The sequence below is a fragment of the Protobothrops mucrosquamatus genome, unplaced genomic scaffold, assembly GCF_001527695.2.
Source record: "Protobothrops mucrosquamatus isolate PMUCROS unplaced genomic scaffold, P.Mucros_1.0 scaffold1008, whole genome shotgun sequence".
Classification (NCBI taxonomy): domain Eukaryota; kingdom Metazoa; phylum Chordata; class Lepidosauria; order Squamata; family Viperidae; genus Protobothrops; species Protobothrops mucrosquamatus.
In genome coordinates, this window is record NW_015387244.1 from 118,534 (window position 1) to 136,778 (window position 18,245).

The 18,245-nt window shown below is 39.4% G+C and overlaps 1 protein-coding gene across 1 annotated transcript; it reads left to right on the forward strand.

The window, feature by feature from the left end:
• The first annotated feature begins 12,233 nt into the window (after positions 1-12,233).
• LOC107290931 (vomeronasal type-2 receptor 26-like) lies at positions 12,234-17,696 on the forward strand. The gene is made up of 3 exons (XM_029284837.1): positions 12,234-12,575; positions 14,016-14,121; positions 16,954-17,696. Exons 1-3 carry the CDS (start codon positions 12,234-12,236, stop codon positions 17,694-17,696), a joined length of 1,191 nt encoding a protein of 396 aa, XP_029140670.1.
• Positions 17,697-18,245: the final 549 nt, after the last annotated feature.

Genomic DNA, 18,245 nt, shown 5'->3' on the forward strand with positions numbered 1-18,245 from the left:
TATTATTATTATTATTATTATTATTATTATTATTATTATTATTATTAACCACTTCAAATCCTGACATTTGCATAAGTTGATCTTTACCTTTAGCAATCATGTTCTTTGTAAGAATTTTAGTCTTATTCACATTGACTTTAAATCCAGCCACTTTACCATACTGATACAGCTCTTGTAACAAAAATTCCAATGATTCAATTGGTTGAGTCAATGTAAAAACTAAATCATCAGCAAAAGCTTTAAGCTTATATTCTTTAGTAGAAATCTTTAAGCCTTTAATCATTGGAGATTCTCTAATTCTAGACAACAGGATTTCCAAAGACAGTACAAATAATAATGGAGAAAGTGGACAACCTTGTCTAGTACCTTTTTGTATATCTATGAGTTCTGTCAAATCTCCATTAATAATTATTTGAGCGCATTGTTTTTGATAGATCGCTTTTATGGCTGTTTTAAATTGATTTCCAAAATTCATATAGTCCAACATTTTATTTAAAAACTGCCAGTCCAATTTGTCGAAGGCCTTCTCCGCATCTAGAAATGAAAGCCGATGGCACTTGATTGTTCTTGTCCAAATATTCCAATAAATTCACAATTTGTCTAATATTATTCTTCATATATCTTCCAGATATAAAACCAGTTTGATCATCATGTATATAATATTGCAATATCTGCATCAGTCTATTAGCCAAAATTTTTGCAAAAATTTTATAATCCACATTCAGCAAAGAAATGGGTCTGTAATCCTTAAGTTCCAAAACCTCCTTCTCATCCTTCGGTATCAAAGATATAAAAGCTCTTGTCCAAGACTGTGGTATTTGTTCTCCCAACATAATTCTATTAAATAGTATTTTTAAAGGTTGAATCAATTCAGCTGACAATGATTTATAATAAATTGCTGTCAAGCCATCTGTGCCAGGGGCTTTACCAGCTTTCAGTTGTTTAATTGCATTTGAAATTTCATCTGCAGTAATCTCTTCATTCATAAGTTTCTGTTGGTCTAATGTAAGTTTATAAGTAGATGAAGATTGTAAATATTTATCAATATCCTCGATTTTTATGCTCCCTGAAGAATATAAATGTGAGTAGAATTCTGTAAATGCTTTTTTAATCAATTCTTGTTGATATACCTCACGACCCTTAACCAAAACTTTGGATATAACTCTAGCTTTTTGTCTCTTGCGTAATTGGTAAGCCAACCATCTCCCTGGTTTATTTGCATTAGCAAATGTATTATGTTTAATGTACTTCAGATTGGTGGCCACCTGATCAGCAATTAACATATTGAATTGATCCTTAAGCATTTTAATAGAAGCCTTCAAGTTAGTATCTGTTGGTCGCTGAGATAATAATTTTTCTTTAATCCCAATTTCTTTTTCCAAGTTTAATCTACTCTGTATCTGCTTGCGTTTATGTGCATTATTCATAGAAATTAGCAGACCCCTCAAATAAGCTTTACTGGCATCCCAAACAGTGTGTATAGGAGTATCTTTATCCAAGTTAAATTGAAAAAACTCTTCCATGTATTCCTTCAGGACTTTAACCTTGTCCTCATGATTAAACAAATTTTCATTTATTCTCCAGGATTTCCTTTTCTTTTGTTGGCCAATCTCTATCCATACCATACTATGATCAGTCAGGGTTCTAGGAAAAATTTTGGTTTTGTTGCAATCAGTAAGCAAGTCAGTCGATGTCAAAACAAAATCAATCCTTGAGAAAGACTCATGTCTATGAGAAAAGAAGGTAAAGTCACGTTCATTCATATGTTGTGATCTCCAAACATCCACCAACTCCAGATCTTCCATCATTGCAAAAAAAGATTTAGGGAGTCTGGAGAGTGCCACGTCGCTAGAAGTTGTCTTTTTGTCTTTTAAAGTATCAAGTACCCCATTCCAGTCTCCCATAACAATCAAAGAATTATAATCCATAGCCACAATTTTCTGGTGTAATTGTCTATAAAATTGTTTTTGAGATGACAGTTGATTGGGGGCATAAACCCCCACTATTAAGCACTTTCTTCCATTTAAAGGACAAACCTTGAATGCCCCTCTATGGGTAACTATTGTTTGAGCCTCAGCAGAGGCATCATCCACAGGCAGTTGCTGATAAGCCTGTGCCAGATCCAGCTTTGCAAATAAGTGACCTCCTTGAAAGGATGCCAGAATGTGGCTAACTACAGGTACCGGATACGCATGCTGCTGCAGTGCCTTATTAATAGTGCACTTATAATCAGCGTAGATGCACACCTCTCCGTTAGGTTTGACCAGTGTAACTATGGGGGTTTCCCACACACAGCTGTCAATGGGCTGCAAGACTCCCTGTTGAACGAGCTTATCTAACTCTGCATCAATCTTGGGCTTAAGGGCAAAAGGCACTCTACGAGGCTTTACTCTGATTGGGGCTACGGTTGGATCAAGGTGGAGAGCAATTGGTGCTCCTTTGTACTTCCCTAAAGTGGGACTGAATACGTCTGCAAACTCCTGGCAGACAGCTACCAAATCCACTGTTTGGGTTCTGTTAATGCCAGTCACATGGATGCCTAGGGCATCAAACCAGTCTAAGCCAATCAGGCTTGTTCGCTGGCCTTCCACCACCATGATGTTGAGGGGACCCTCAAACTCTTTGAATTTTACTTTTAACATGGCTTCGCCTTTAACTGCTACGTGGGAATTTTGAAAATCTGTCAAGATTAAATCTGATGCCTTGAGTCTGACTCGTTTCCCGCTGTGTCTGCAGATGTAGTTAAAAGTCCTGTAAGACATTATAGACACAACTGACCCAGTGTCCAGTTCCATGGAGCATGGAACTCCTTGTAGCTTGACTTTTAGTCTCAGCTTTTCTTTTAGGGGGCGATGGGCTCCAGTTCTGAGGATGCTCCTTCTTCCGGAGCAAAATCCTACTCTATTCTGCCCCGGGGCCCCATTACGTCTCCTGGGGAAGTCTTCACGTGGAGATTCCCTCTGATGACCTTTACAGATGATAGCAATGTGGCCTTCTTGCCACATGCTCGGCACACAACTGCACGGAACCGGCATTCTGAGCGCTGGTGTCGTCCTCCGCAGCCCTGACAGCTAGGGAAGAAGCCTGCCTTGCCAAGCGGCCATTGCCTTCTTTCTGGGATCTTCAACACCCGCTCGATCTCAATGTCTGCGTCTGGGTCTTCTGTTCTCTCTGACTTTTTATGATGCACAGCCATCTGGCTGGGGAAATTCTTTGAGGGATGTAAAGCCTTGATGGCTCCACTTGCGGTCTCTTCTGCCATCACTTCTTTCAGTGCATCCTGGAATGTCAGGGTCTCTTTAGCAAACAGTCTCTGCTGTAAGACTCTGCTTCTCAGGCCACATACCAGTCGGTCCCTGAGCCAGTCCTCTAGGTCGGGAAATTCACAGAGCTGGGATGCTTGGCGTAGGGCGGCCATGAATTCAGCAACGGTTTCACCTGGCTGCTGTTCTCTTTGCTCGAACGTGTGTCTATATGCGATAATGGACAGACGTGGTTCGAAGTGCTCCTTGAGTCTTCATTTCAAGTCAGCAAAGGTAACTGACTCCAAGGTAGCAGGAGCGACTAAGTTCCCCACTATATCAAAGGTGGCTTGACCACATATGCACAACAAGGTCGCAGCTTTTAAATTATCTTCTCTGACCTGGTTCGCTCTGAAGTAGTTTTCTACTCTTGAGATATACGAACTCCAATGTTCCGGGTGCATCACATCGAACTCAGAAAGTTTGCCTACTTTGGCCATTGCTTGGCTGTTACGGCGTCTCCAATGCCTTATGCTGCTAGGGCTTCTGTGAGTTTCCCAGGGACAGGAAGGCAACACCTCCAGCGTTTGCATACTGGCAGGCAGAAGGGGGGAATGTGGTTCCAACCAGGGCGCTGATGCCTGGTCTTACCCCTTTTAGTGACTTAGCTCTTTCTTCCTAGCAGCATAATCCCACCTTCGTCGCCACTGTCATGTAGTGGGAAAAATGAGACATTGAAGACACGGAGTTGAAATAATAGCTCTTTATTAGTTCTCACAGAAGCAAGCTCTAGCAGCTGCTTGACTTATATTTATACGAACCACCAATAGGCGGCGGCCAATCAATTTAAAGTACTCATTCCCGCCTAAAACAAAGGCTTAAAGTTATACAAACAGACAGTCTATAATTCAAATAGAACAATCAGTTAACCGTTTTTTATAACAGACCTTATGAATTGCTTAATGTGTAACAGTTCTAATGTTAAGTGACCATTTCAAGTCCTTGGAAATAATAGAACCTAGTAACTTTAAAGTCTCTACTGTAGATAATGTGCTTTTTCTAAAATCTATTATCATATCTACAGTTTAAGAGTGTTCAGCTCCAGATTATTCTGGGTGCACCACGGGACGAGCTGATCTACCTTTTGTCTATATGCAGACTCCTCGTTCTCTTGAATGAGACCAATGAATGTTGTGTCATCTGCAAAGTGCAGTACTTCAACAGAGGGATCCTTCAAGATGCGGTCCTTGGTATATAGAGAGAAGAGTAATGGAGAGAGCATACAGTCCTGGGGACTCCTGTGCTAATTGAAATTATGGGTCAAGAGTGGCAATACAGATACATTCCTGTTTAAAGCCTCAGCTGCCCTTTGATTCCAGGTTGTTACCAAGGCTTTAGCAAAATCCCAGGATATCCCTATCTTTCCTCTGAAACCTATTTGGTCCATCAATCTCTGTGGAGACTAATCGAATGGATCTGGCCTACCTGTACCCCGCCTTCTGTGGCATAACAGAGTCTCAAGGACACCAGAGCATCATCTGACCATAACAATAGAGTGTATTTAATGTGTTCATATGTGCTCTGAAGCACAAGTATCCTGCTTGAGGAGACAAAACCTAAGTCATCTTGAGAAGGACGGGACACTTCTAAGTCACAAATAGGACAGAAATTTTGGAGGTCCCCTCTACAAATTTTTCTCCAAGAGAATCAGAGTTGGTTCTGACAGAGGAGAAGCTCTTTTTTTTAACTTACAAAAAAATACAGTAATAATAGACTCACCACAATTTCATAAAGCTTGCTGAAAACAACAATAAAAAAGAAAAAAACATCAAAACGACAAGTAAAGGGTTTAATTCCTAAAAAATAAGAGGAAAGAGATCTGGATTCTTTATATTTTGGCATAATGTGACACAAAGCATTATGCTGTGTCTATGGAAATCCCCAATCATACACTTCATGGTTGTCCCAAAGGTGCTTTTTACAAAAGACAACTGGACTTTCTTAGAAAAAAGTACACTTATCTTTTGGAAAAAAGCACCTTTGGGACCTGTAAAACCAAGCCTTGATCCATTGGCTGCTACAGAAAGGCAGGTCAATATATAGAAAGGTCTGAATAATAATTTTAGATTCCAGTTCTGAACAATAATTTAAACTATGAGGCTATCAAGAATCGGAAATGCACAGATAATTATACATAAAAATAATTAATTGTGAGACCTAAAATACTACTCACAGATTTGAATGCATTTTTGACAGTCCAGAATAAAAATAAATATTTTTCATTACAAGAACATAGACTTTATGAGAAATTGTGACTTACGTTTTCATAGTGAGTTGCTCTTTTGTACTCAGAGCTAGTCTTAATAATATAATGTAGCACTTAGAGATAAAGATGCAGCCCAGTAAGCCAGCACTGGAGGCCAAGATGGAGAAGACCTGCACAGCCACCTTGTATTTCACTTTGGTGCTCAGGTAGGCTGGCACAAAGGAGCCCAGACACTGTAGAAGACCAGCATGCTGAAGGTGATCAGCGTGGCTTCATTGAAGGCTCCAGGCAGATTCCTGGCCAGGAAAGCCACTATAAAGCAGATGGCTGCCAAGAATCCCATGTAACCAAGAGTAACATAAAACATGGTAAGAGACCCTTCGTTGCACTGAAGCACAATCTTTCCTGGTTGAGACTGCATGTCAGAATCAGAAAATGGGGAAGAGACCACCAGCCAGATGCTGCAGATGACCACTTGGACACTGGAAGAAGAAAAGATGATAGAGTTGGTCAAACTCTTTCCAAGCCATTTTCTCACTCTGTTTCCTGGCTTTATGGCCAGAAAAGCCAGCGCAGCTGTGATTATTTTGTCCAAGACAGAAGAGACAGCCACTGAGAAGATGATACTGAAGGCAGTTTGTCGGAGAAGGCAGGTGGCTCTCTTTGGTCATCCAATGAAGAGAAAGTGGACAAGAAAGAAAGCAGGAGAGATGTGAGGAGGATATAAGAGAGGTCCCGGTTGTTGGCTTTGACAATGGGAGTTTCTCTGTATTTAATAAATATTGCTAAAACAAGGGTAGTAATAGAGGTAAAACAGAATGGAAGAGCAGTTAAGATGGTCCCTAGATTGTCACTGAAGGCCAGGTAAGTTATCTCCTTAGGGAGACATTTATCTCGTTCCTTATTTGGATGTTGATCTTCTCAACATTTGGTGCAATAATCTGCATCTGAAGAGAGAAAAATAGTATCTATCATATCCAGCCACTAGCCTAGCTTTTCTATGCCACCATCAGAGATGGTTCATGGCTAAAAAAGTAGAAAAACCAAAGTTACAGTTTTAGGGACTGTGATCAGCAGTATTAAATCCCAGGGCATCTTTCTGCTTTTCGATGTGGAGGCTCAAATTAGTGAACTGCCAGTTCATTATCTTTCAGGTTAATGTTATTAATATTTATGTTTTGTTTAATAACAGAGCATCGCTGCCAGATGGATTTGTAACTGGCTGACCAACTGCCCTCAATGTGTAGTCCTCAATGGAGCTATCTACATGAAGGGAAGTATGCAACGGGGTAGCCCAAGCTTCTGTCTTGGGCCCAGTACCCTTCAATATCTTCATCAATTTTTTAGATGAGGGGATGGAAGGGGAACTCAAAATTTGCAGATGACACCAAGCTGGAATGAGTAGCCAGAACTCCAGAATATAGGCTTAAGATATAGAAGGATCTTGCCAGAGTTGAACACTGGGCTTTACCTAACAAAATGAAATTTAATGGTGAAAAAAGTAAGGTTCTACATTTAGGCAAGAAAACCAAATATGCTCCATCACTGGAGGTTTTCAAGAAGAGATAGGACAGCCATTTGACCATAATGAGCTCATTGTCCATAATGAGCAGCGAGTTGGATTGGAAAACCTCAAAGGTTTCTGTCATGCATCCGTCGAAGCTTGAATCTGCGGAGGAAAATGAGCTGGAACAGTACCCTATGGAGGTCGAGGGAGAGGTGTCTATGGTTTCAGAGGAATGTGGGGAAGAGCAGGCCGAGGCAGGCCAGGCCCCTTCAGGATTGGGACAGGAGGAACAAGAGAGACAGAGTTCAGGCGATGAGCAAGGGCCACACCCTCCTGATCCTAGAGCATGGAAAATGGAGAGGAGGGAACAACACAGGCAGGCCTGACTACTTGGGAGGAGAGCGCCCCGCTCCTCTCCATAAGGCACACCTAGGGACTGAGACTTAAGGAGATGCTGTGGGGAGGGGCATTTGTCAGGAACAAACGCTGAATTTTTGAAAGTAGGATCATGATCCAGTTGGGCTTACTCATCAGTTTTTTTCCTTCCTTCCTTCCTTCCTTCCTTCCTTCCTTCCTTCCTTCCTTCCTTCCTTCCTTCCTTCCTTCCTTCCTTCCTTCCTTCCTTCTCCCCTCCCTCCCTTCCTTCTCTATCTCTCTCTTCTTTTGATTGAGAGATTGCCTGACTGTACAAAGACCCTGGGGAGTGTATGGGATCTATGGGATCAATGATAACTGGAATATCTTTGAAAAGTTACAATTCATTAATGGAGAGATATTAGGTAGCAAACACTTGCCCATGAAAACTGGAAGCCTATAGTTAGGAAGCTTAAAACTCACTGAGGTTTGTGTGCTGTTGCTGATGTTGGAAACAACTCTCTGATCTTTTGTTCTGTGTTGTGATTTCTACTTGTAAACCCTGAAACTCTGACCATTGGACTGGCTGACAAACTTGATTTGGTGCTCCAAACCTCAGATTGAATTTTGGCTTCTCTTCTGAAACTACTCAGGCAAGCTTGTATTTCCACAGACTCATTAGATTTGGATGTATGTTCCTTTCTTTGTTATTTACTTGGCCTTGAGTAAATTGCTGTTCTAATCTAAAAACCTTTGAAACTACTTGCAGCCAGAGGCTGCTGAAGGTGTGGGTGTGGGTGTCGTTACTTGTTCTGGGACTTTCCAGAAATGTGGGAGCGTTTGAGGAACATTTGGAACAATAAAGGGGTGGTTTGAACTGCCAGCTGACTGTGTTGCCTCTGTGCCGTGCCCTGGGTCATCACAACTGTACTTAAAGTAATTGAAATGGTTTGTTCATCTAATCAATGTGAAGAATGTGATGAAATTGACTTGTTTGGGCTTTGTATTTGAATCTAGCTCTTGTATTTGTACCTGGCAAGCTGATCATTACACTACAAGACTGGAACCCAGTCAGTGCATATTCAGTTGCCTGTGAGTTGTTGAGCAGTACATCAGAAAGCAGCCCACTCTTTCTCTGAAGATGTCAGTCACTCCTGTTTGTGAAACCTCATGGCAAAATGAAACTAGTCCATAGCCATACAGCTGAAAAGTTCAACACCATTTCAAATTACCAAATGGTTACAAAATAAGTACAAAATGGCAATCCAGAAACACATCAATATATAAAACACCAAGGAATGTATATATAAAACATTCAGAAATGCCACTAGGGTGAGAACCATTCAGATTACAGGGTAACCTCATTCCAGAGGTGTGTGTCTTGGATTCTGAAAGATGACAGTATATAATAGAGGGAACTAGAATGTCCCCACTCTGAAGCACACTGGAGTGCAGTGCAACTCACAAGCAGAGAAGTCACATGTGCAAGCCCATCATTGCTCATATCACTGCATTCTGGGCCAGCTCAAGCTTCCAAATGGACTTCAAAGTCAGTCCCATGCAATATTATAGTAGTTGATCTGTGAAGTGACGATGTTGTGATTAACTGGAGGGCAGTTTGATCCAAGGAAGGGCAAAAATGGAGGTTTGCAATGGTCCTCTTGGCCACAATTGTCACCTGGTCTTCGAGGTAGAGTCATGAGTTCAAGAAGTTCCCTGAGTTGCACACTATTTTGAATGGGGAACTGCAACCCCATCCAGATATAAGGCTAGAAAATCTTCAAACCTAAGTGGCCCCAACAACCATAGGCACTTAGTTTGGGTAGGGCAGAGACCTCTGAGTTATCAGAGTTGGTTTCATCCAAGCCTAAACAACCTCCAGGCCCTGCAACAGAGCTTTGACAGCCTCACTTGGATGGCCTGGGGTCAAACATTGTATTTACATGTCATCAGTATATTGACAATACCATACCCCAAACTGGCAGATGTTTTGGGTAGATGTTGAACAGGATAGGAGAGAGGGTTGAATCCTGTAGTACCCTGCATATGAGGGGCCTTGAGAGCAAACTCTTCATTCCCCAATATCCACTGGAACTGGTTGTAAAGGAAGGAAGAGAACTTGTGATATATGTGATATATTGGTGCTCTCTGAGCTTGGTTGTTTTCTTGCAGACATTTCAATATCCAAACTAGGTAACATCATCAGTGCTAATCATCACCATCAGCACTAGCACTGATGATGTTACCTAGTTTGGGTAATGAAATGTCTGCAAGAAAACAGCCAAGGTCAGAGAGCACCAAATATCATTTCAACTTTGAGCTACAAGTATTCTCCTTTATTGGTATGCTGGAATAATTTCTGAACTGTACTCTCAAACTGTTGAAGTAGCTGATTTTTTTTTAAAGGTTCCTGTAATGCAGCTTTGTGTTTTAGAGGCATTTTACTCTGTTCCAGAGCTGAACATTTCAAAATAATGGTGATTTACTTTACCTTCATAATGAATCTCTAGAGATTTTTCCCAAGATTGCCTCTGAAACAAACATTAGAACAATGGAACATTGGATGACATCTTCCCTCCAGGTCTGAAAGCAAACCATCATATATGCCTCCTGGACCACACAGAATTGAAACTGAAGACAAGAGCACATGAAAAGGGTTTAGTCTCTACGATCGCCTTCAGACATAAAGCTTTTCTTGGGTTTCCTTTCAATCAGGAAAGTCATCAAAGCCTCCGAATTGAGATCCTTCTGACTCTTTTTTAAAACGGCTTCTGATGAGTCAGTGGCTATTCCAGAAATGCACATAATGGCTTTCCTTTTTCTACTACTGCTTCCCCTAATATCCTGGGAGATCTCACAAAGAAAATGCCCCTTGACTTTAAAAGAATATGGAAAATACTGGAGAAATTATTTCAGGCCAGGCCATTATGTCATTGGTGGAGTAATTTCAGCAAGGAAAGCTATACGGCCAATTTACAATTTCAGTGTGATTCCCTCCAGCTACTTTTTTCTCTGGTGAGTCATTATGGATAGATCACCTTGCTGCCATTCCATTTGCTACTGATTTTACTTATTCCTTTTTCCCTTTACCAAATTGCTATTGGAGATGACAAAGGCTTGGGGATTCATCAAGGTTAAGGCGTTACCAAGAGTACTGCTTTTTCCTTCAGACCCTGCAGTTGATCAGATTTCTTTAAAATTTACATAAAGAACATTGCACCATACCTTTTGAGTGCAAAGCAAAAACCTACGTTTAGTGTTCAAATAAGGGGTCTCCATAACTCTGTGGTATCCTCTCACTGTTTTCCTATTCATGCAAATCTAAAATTTGGTGCAGTTTGAAGTAGGACAACATCTTCAGATTCCTCCTTCTCAGAATTTTCCTAACATTAAAAAAGAAGAATAATGTTCCTTTCTTTTGTTACTGTATGCAACCACATGTAGAATAGAGCTTGCAGCACAAATGAAGAAATACCAGAGAGGGTGACAGTTAGGTAGGAGACAGAAACAGAACTCCTCATTTTCTCAGGAAAATTGGGGAATTACGATAGTCTCTGTTGTGATATGCAAAACTGCATCTGGCAGGAGAGAGAAAGTGTCACGAGGCTGTGGTGGCTTTTTCCAATTGCAGACGATTGAATTATGGTTGAATTTACAGTGCAGAATAGCAGAATGTGTGTGTGTGTGTGTGTGTGTGTGTGTGTGTGTGAGAGAGAGAGAGAGAGAGAGAGAGAGAGAGAGAGAGAGAGAGAGAGAGAGAGACAGAGACAGAGACAGAGACAGAGACAGAGACAGAGACAGAGAGACAGAGACAGAAAGAGACAGAGAGACAGACAGACAGAGAGAGATAGAGACAGAGACAGAGACAGAGAGACAGAGAGGGCAAAAATTGGAAACTCATAATCATAGCAAGGAGACAGTTCTGTTGAGGCCAATTTGCTACTTCAGATTTTTGCAGCTGATCCTGAGTGATTGCTTGAAATGAGGGAAATATTTTCCACTGGATGAAAATTATACATGGCAATCCATATCTAAGATAAATATGACAGATTCTGAATGCAAAGTTCTTCAAAAATTAATTACAGCTGGGAATCATTACATTTAGTGGTAGATATAGAATATTTCTTCCATTGCTAAGTTTTTAATTTGGACTTTGCATACTTCAAAATGAAGTACAAGAGATCAGCGTAAGTCTCTTGATTAAATAAACAGAGGCATAGAATCAAAATGATGTGAAGTATTAGTATCACTTTATAAAACTTTAGTAAGACCATACCTGGAATACTGCATCCAGTTTTGGTCACCACATTATAAAAAATAGTTGAAACTTTGGAAAAAGTTCAGAGAAGAGCAACTAAAATGATGAAAGGTCTGGAGACTAATACACATGAAGAATGACTGCAAGATTTGGGTTTGACTGGTCTGGAGAAAAGAAGGACTAGGGCTGACATGATAGCAGTATTCCAGTATTTGAGAGGCTGCCACAAAAAGAGGGGGTTAACTTATTTTCCAAAGCACCAGAGGGCAGGACAAGAAACAATGGGTGGAAACTAATCAAGGAGAGAAGCAACCTAGAACTAAGGAGAAATTTCCTGACAGTTAGAATAATTAACCAGTAGAACAATCTGCCTCCAGAAGTGGTGAATGCTCCAACACTGGAAGTTTTTAAGAAGAGACTGGACAACCATTTGTCTGAAATGGTATAGGGTTTCCTGCCTGAGCAGGGGGTTGGACTAGAAAACCTCCAAGGAATTAAGGAGAAACTTCCTAATAGTGAGAACAGTTAACCATTGTTATGTCCTATTTATCTTCCTGAGTTAAGATCTTTACGTATCTCCATTTAAGTCAAAGAAGAAATATGCGAATGACATTGATATTGAATTTGGACAGTGATATGATACATAATATATGCAGGAATCAAAGACAGGAAAACTGGCACCTCTTTTCCTTCTTGACTGCCATCCGTGAGATCAACCAGAACCCCCTCATCTTACCCAACATCACTCTGGGTTACAACGTCCATGATAGTAATTTCAATGCAGAAATGAATGCTGAAGCCTTACTAGATCTACTTTCTGCTGGGGAGGCAAATGTTCCTAACTACAAATGTGGAAGAGAAAAAAACCTGCTAGCCCTCCTTGAAGGCACCAATTCTGACCTTTCCTCCCATACTGCAACCATGCTGAGCATCTACAAAATCCCACAGGTAAGATTTGTGGATTTGAGACAAGGTCATAATTGATTTTGACCAAGGAAGTTTCCAAGCATTTAGCAGATGGGCAATAAATATTCAAGCTGGATTTCAGACAAAAAAAGGGTTTATAAAGAAAAAAGGTTTATAAAGGGGTGTCATAAAAGATGTTTTAGAGTTTTCCTATTTGGTGGCAAAAAAATTTTTTTTTCATTTATTATGCCAATAAATTTTGAAAAGTAAAATCAGTGCCCCAAGGAGACATATTAGAAGCATAAATCTGTCTTCTGAGGTGCCTTCAACTCAGTGAAAAATACTACCATTTGACTCCAGTCATTTATGAATATTTTACTGCAATGCTCTGGACTTTCTTCTTAGCAAGCAAGTTTAGAGATGGAGGTATAAGGATACTTATTTATCCAACTTTGAAAACAATATGTGGGGAGATACTACATGGTCTGCCAAGGAAAAATGTGGAAGAGAAGAAATGATCACCCAGATCCAACTATGGATCTTGTAGTTCTTCCTAAGCAACAGTCTTGCTTAGGACTTGGATGAATATGTCCAGGGCTATAGGTTAGTCTGGGATCTCAAAAAACATCCCAGAATAAGACAGTGGCAACCACATGTGTATATTTGCCAGAAGAGCTAAATAGATACTTCCCTGAAGTCAACCGTTGCTTTATCTAGTATATCAAACCGAACAGGGCACTGGTCTGCTTATACACTGCTGGCTAAAAAAGTAAATACTTGGGATCCATTTGCCATAGGAATGGATAGGATCCATAATATCCTTAAGTTGGTTTCATGAGCACCAGTGATCCATATGATGGCAAGATCTTTAGCTGTTCTTGGTTGTCCATAAAAAGTAAGCAGGTTCTCATTTTGAAATGTGTTTCTTGGTGTTGTGAAAGACAATTGGGAAAGTGAAATGAAATTCTGGAAAGCTTCATCTCTTTTGGAAGTGTAGGAGAATATTAGGGAATTCTATACTCTGCATCCGAATAGACACATATATGAAACAGTTTAATTTAATTCATAGTTAGAAATAGCCAGTGAGAATGAGAAGGGATTATGTGTTCTCATGAACTGGACCTTCCTTGAAGAAATAGAACTAGTCTTGTTCCCTCTCACAATTATCTCCCAATTTACAATTTACTTACAATTTCAAGTGAAAAAAAAAGATTTTGCTGGGCATTATCACTTTCTTCCATTTTTCTCCAGATCTCATACGCTTTTGTTTCTGGTGATATGAATGATAAAACCCAATTTCCTTTTTTCTACCGGATGCTTCCAAATGAAGGAATCCAATATGCAGGGATTATTAAACTGCTGCAGTATTTCAGATGGACATCAGTGGTTCTTGTCGCTCCAGAAACTGACAATGGAGAAAAGTTCTTGAAAACTCTAACACCTTTACTGGCCAAAAATAGTGTTTGTGCTGTTTTCTTGCAGAGGATCACAATGATCCAAACTAAGCCATTTAACATTAACCCTGATTTGTACCACAAATGGAGACAAGTCAATGTATTTATTTACTATGCAGAATCTACTTTGCAGAGTATGTATTTCTATGGGATGGATATAATTGAGAACATATTTACATTCTTGATAAAACCTAAAATAAGAAAAATCTGGGTGGTAACAGCTATGTGGGATCTCTCTTTGAATTTGAGACATAAAACCTTCCGATATGTTGATGGTATTTTCTCTTGCTCCATCCAGTCAAAGAACTGGATAAAATATGATACAGCAGAAGTCCTCTACTCTTCAATTGCCCAGTTTGTCATGAAAGCTTTCATGTGTTCATTTGAAAAGCATTTCTTCCCTGCTAAAAGGTGGGTTAGATGCAAAGAGAGAGAAGAACTGGACAGTCGGTTGCAGAAGGAGATTGAAAACACCCTTTCTCACAGCTATCATGTTTACAATACCATCTGGGCTGTGGCAAGGGCCTTAGATGCTGCCTCTTTCTCCAGATCCAGGGAGAGGTTGATAGGCGGAAATGCCTTGAAACTGGAAAGGCTGCAACCTTGGCAGGTATTTTGTGTTCTATCAGAGATCTCAGCTAAACTCAAGAATTGTGAATACTACCAGTAATACTATTAGTTACTATCAGCTATTGAGGATGGTAAAGTAAATACATGTGGGTGGTGTTAAGTCAACAGGTGGACATCAAGGTTTTCGCAAGAGGCATTTATTCCAATGACCAGCTTTGTATACTACAGTATATAGATTGAGACTGATATGGAAAAGGTTGATTTTTGGGAATAAAATAGGCTCCATGAAGAGACCCTGTTGCTTCTATATTCAAGAGTTTCTGTTCTGTAAATGGGGTCCTTAAGGAAAACCTTTTGCCTCTCTACTGACACCACATATTTAATCAAAATCTTAATGGCTGCCGCAGTAGAAAATGTTAAGTTTTTTCCAGCAATTGAGAGAAAAGTATTCCTAATGATTGCTTCTTGCTATCACTAACATCTTTGATTTTGGAATTGTTGCTTCTTGGGTTAACTCTTAAAAGTAGTAATAAAAATGTTGAGCTAGAATTGTGGAGACCCAAAATGATTGTTATTATGGGGAAGAATGGGAGTAGGGGATGCTATGTATACATCTTTAAAGTAATGAGAAAGAGACAGGCTGTTAAATAAATGCATTGCTTTATGATAAATAATATTTATAATATCAAATTCTTTCCAAAAGTGAATGTTTTAGTTCACAAGAATTTGAATATAAAATCAGCAATGAATCAGGACTGAGTAGGTGACTTTATTTGGTAGAACTTATCCGGGCTTGAAAACTATGTAGAATTGAGCTTGATATTTGGGTGAGAGATTCACAGACAATCCCAGGGTTGCAGACTGGACTGGGGAGATGCCAAGCATATCTGATCAAAACAATAGCAAATGATTTTGTTGTTCTTGCCAAGAAAATTCCATTGATATGTCTATAAAATGACCAGAAATTGAAGGTTGCTTCAACAAAAGATTAAAAAAATGCCTTGAGGGTCTTTATTTATCTAATGAATCAGAAAAACCCAAGCTTGAGAAGGATGTAGTTGAGATCATGTGATTCTTCTATAAAAGGCTGCAGGTTTTTCTTATTGATGATGTTGTCCTCACCATGCCAGCTTCATCATTTTCTGCAAAACACCCAGTTTCACAACAGTTCCATGGATGGGGTGTATTTGGACAAGAATGGCAAGCTGGCTGCTGACTTTGATATTGTGAACTATGTGAAATTTCCAAATAGATCTCTACTTAGAGTGAAATTTGGAAGTTTTGCAAGACAGAAATCCCAGGAACCCAGATTTGTCATTGACCAAGATACCATTTTAAGGCCCCAGTGGTTTAACAAGGTAGGAAAAACCAATGACATTCATTTCTATTTCTTTTTTATTTTTATAGCTCCAAATTGCCTGCTTTACACATTAGATTGGGGAGCTAGCAGTCTTAAGATTCCTACAGAATAAAACATATAACAAATAATAGAAAAGACAGGAAACTAAGCCAGAGTTTGATGGAATAATTGTTTTTATTGGGTATTTTAAATTATCATGATTCATTTCTAGTTTAATAAACTGAATAAAGCATACATTGTACAGTTATCTGATAAGGGTTAGTCATAGAAATAGTCCCAATGTTGCTGTTTTAAAGTTAAATTTGGTCTGGATCTGAAATTGCTATTAGGGCCTTGCTAACTCTTGCCTTACAATTTCTTTATTCAACAAGTCATCCTTAAATTGTATTCCTTTATATTCCCCATTTTTTTTCTATTTAGAGTCTGCCTCCTTCCAGGTGTGTGGAAAGTTGTCAGCCTGGATTTTTTAAGGTGGGTCATGAAGGGAAGCCCATTTGCTGTTATGACTGTGTTTCCTGTGCAGAAGACACCTTCTCCAGTCAGGAAGGTGGGTGAAAAAAATCAGCAGCTCTTTGATAAAAGGCAATTGTTTAGCAAAAAGCCTCTCTCTGAGGGAGACGGGCACTAAAGAAATATGATAATACATAAATAGTTAAATAAATAACTTAATAAAAAGGGTAAATGTTTTGCCTCTAGGTTGTACCTTGCTTGTTCTGTTCATGAAACCAATGATAAGGAACTGGGAAAAGGATAATCCCTCATTACCCTCAGTTCATACCTAACCTTTATTATTACTCTTTCTTCTACCCTATAAGGTTTTCTTGTTACTGGTATGGGAAAAAAATAAAACAGAAAATATTAAAGATGTACTTCTCTTCAGATGCAGATTATTGCACCAAATGTCCAGAAGATCAGCATCCAAGTAACGAGCAAGATCAATGTCTCCCTAAGGAAATAACCTTTCTCTCCTATCAAGAATATTTGGGAAGCATTGTGGCTTCACTTGCAGTCTTTTTGTCTTTAATTACTGCCTTAGTGTTAGCAATCTTCACTAAATACACAGATACTCCCATCATCAAAGCCAATAATCGGAATCTCTCCTTCATCCTTCTCATCTCACTCCTGCTTTCTTTCTTAACAACCTTCCTTTTCATTGGATATCCAAGGAGAATCAATTGCCTTTTCCGACAAACAGTCTTTAGCATCATATTTTCAGTTGCTGTCTCTTCTGTCTTGGCCAAAACAATCATGGTAGTGCTGGCTTTTCTGGCCACAAAGCCAGGAAACACAGTGAGAAAATGGCTGGGAAGGAGATTGACTTATTCCATCATCCTTTGTTCTTCCAGTATTCAGGTGGTCATCTGCAGCATCTGGCTGGTGGTCTTTCCTCCATTTCCTGATTATGATATGCACTCCCAATCAGGAGAAATTGTGCTTCAGTGCAATGAAGGGTCTCTTACCATGTTTTATGTTGCTCTTGGTTACATGGGCCTCCTAGCCAGTATCTGCTTCATAGTGGCTTTCCTGGCCAGGAATCTCCCTGGGGCCTTTAATGAAACCAAACTGATTACATTCAGTATGCTGGTCTTCTGTAGTGTCTGGGTGTCTTTTGTACCCACCTACCTGAGCACCAAAGGGAAATATATGGTGGCTGTGCAGGTCTTCTCCATCTTGGCTTCCAGTGCTGGCCTGCTGGGTTGCATCTTCATACCCAAGTGCTACATTATTTTAATAAGACCAGATCTGAATATAAAAAAGCAGCTAATAGTGAAAACATAAACAAGTCTTTTTCTGCATTTTCTCTCTCCAGATTATAAATTCACACACATGATCTCCTATCACTAATAACATTTGTATCAGACTTTAGGTTGTGTGGACTTCTATTTCTACAGATTGTAATGATGATGCCAGATGGGAATTCTCGGAATTGAAGTCTATACAATTGCCAAGACTGGCAAATGCTGTTCTAGACAAATCTTTTAATATTATAGGCACAATCTCCACTTTAGTAAGAAGTATTTTCTATCTGTTTAGGATAGTGGCTTTATTTTTTATGGCTATTGTTATATTATTATTACTATTGTCTCTTCTGAAGCATATTCACCAAATGATAGAAATGCAGAGTGAAATCAAACTTTATATCCATTGTAATATAATGGATATAAGCTAAGTTGTTTTTGTAAACTAAATGTTATATGATTGAATAATTTCAATTTTGTCAGCTATTTTGACAATTCCATTGTGGGTAGTTCCTAAAAACACTACAGTTCTGAGGAAAATTTTCACTGGTTTATTCCAGAATCTGTTTCAGCTTTCAAATTGCACTAT

Bases quoted from the DNA above. Each gene is read 5' to 3' on its own strand.
- LOC107290931 (XM_029284837.1), top strand. From the start codon at position 12,234: ATGACATTGATATTGAATTTGGACAGTGATATGATACATAATATATGC. The intron at 12,576-14,015 runs GTAAGATTTGTG...GTTTTCTTGCAG, and splicing joins GCATCTACAAAATCCCACAG to AGGATCACAATGATCCAAAC. The intron at 14,122-16,953 runs GTATGTATTTCT...TTACTGCCTTAG, and splicing joins TGCAGAATCTACTTTGCAGA to TGTTAGCAATCTTCACTAAA.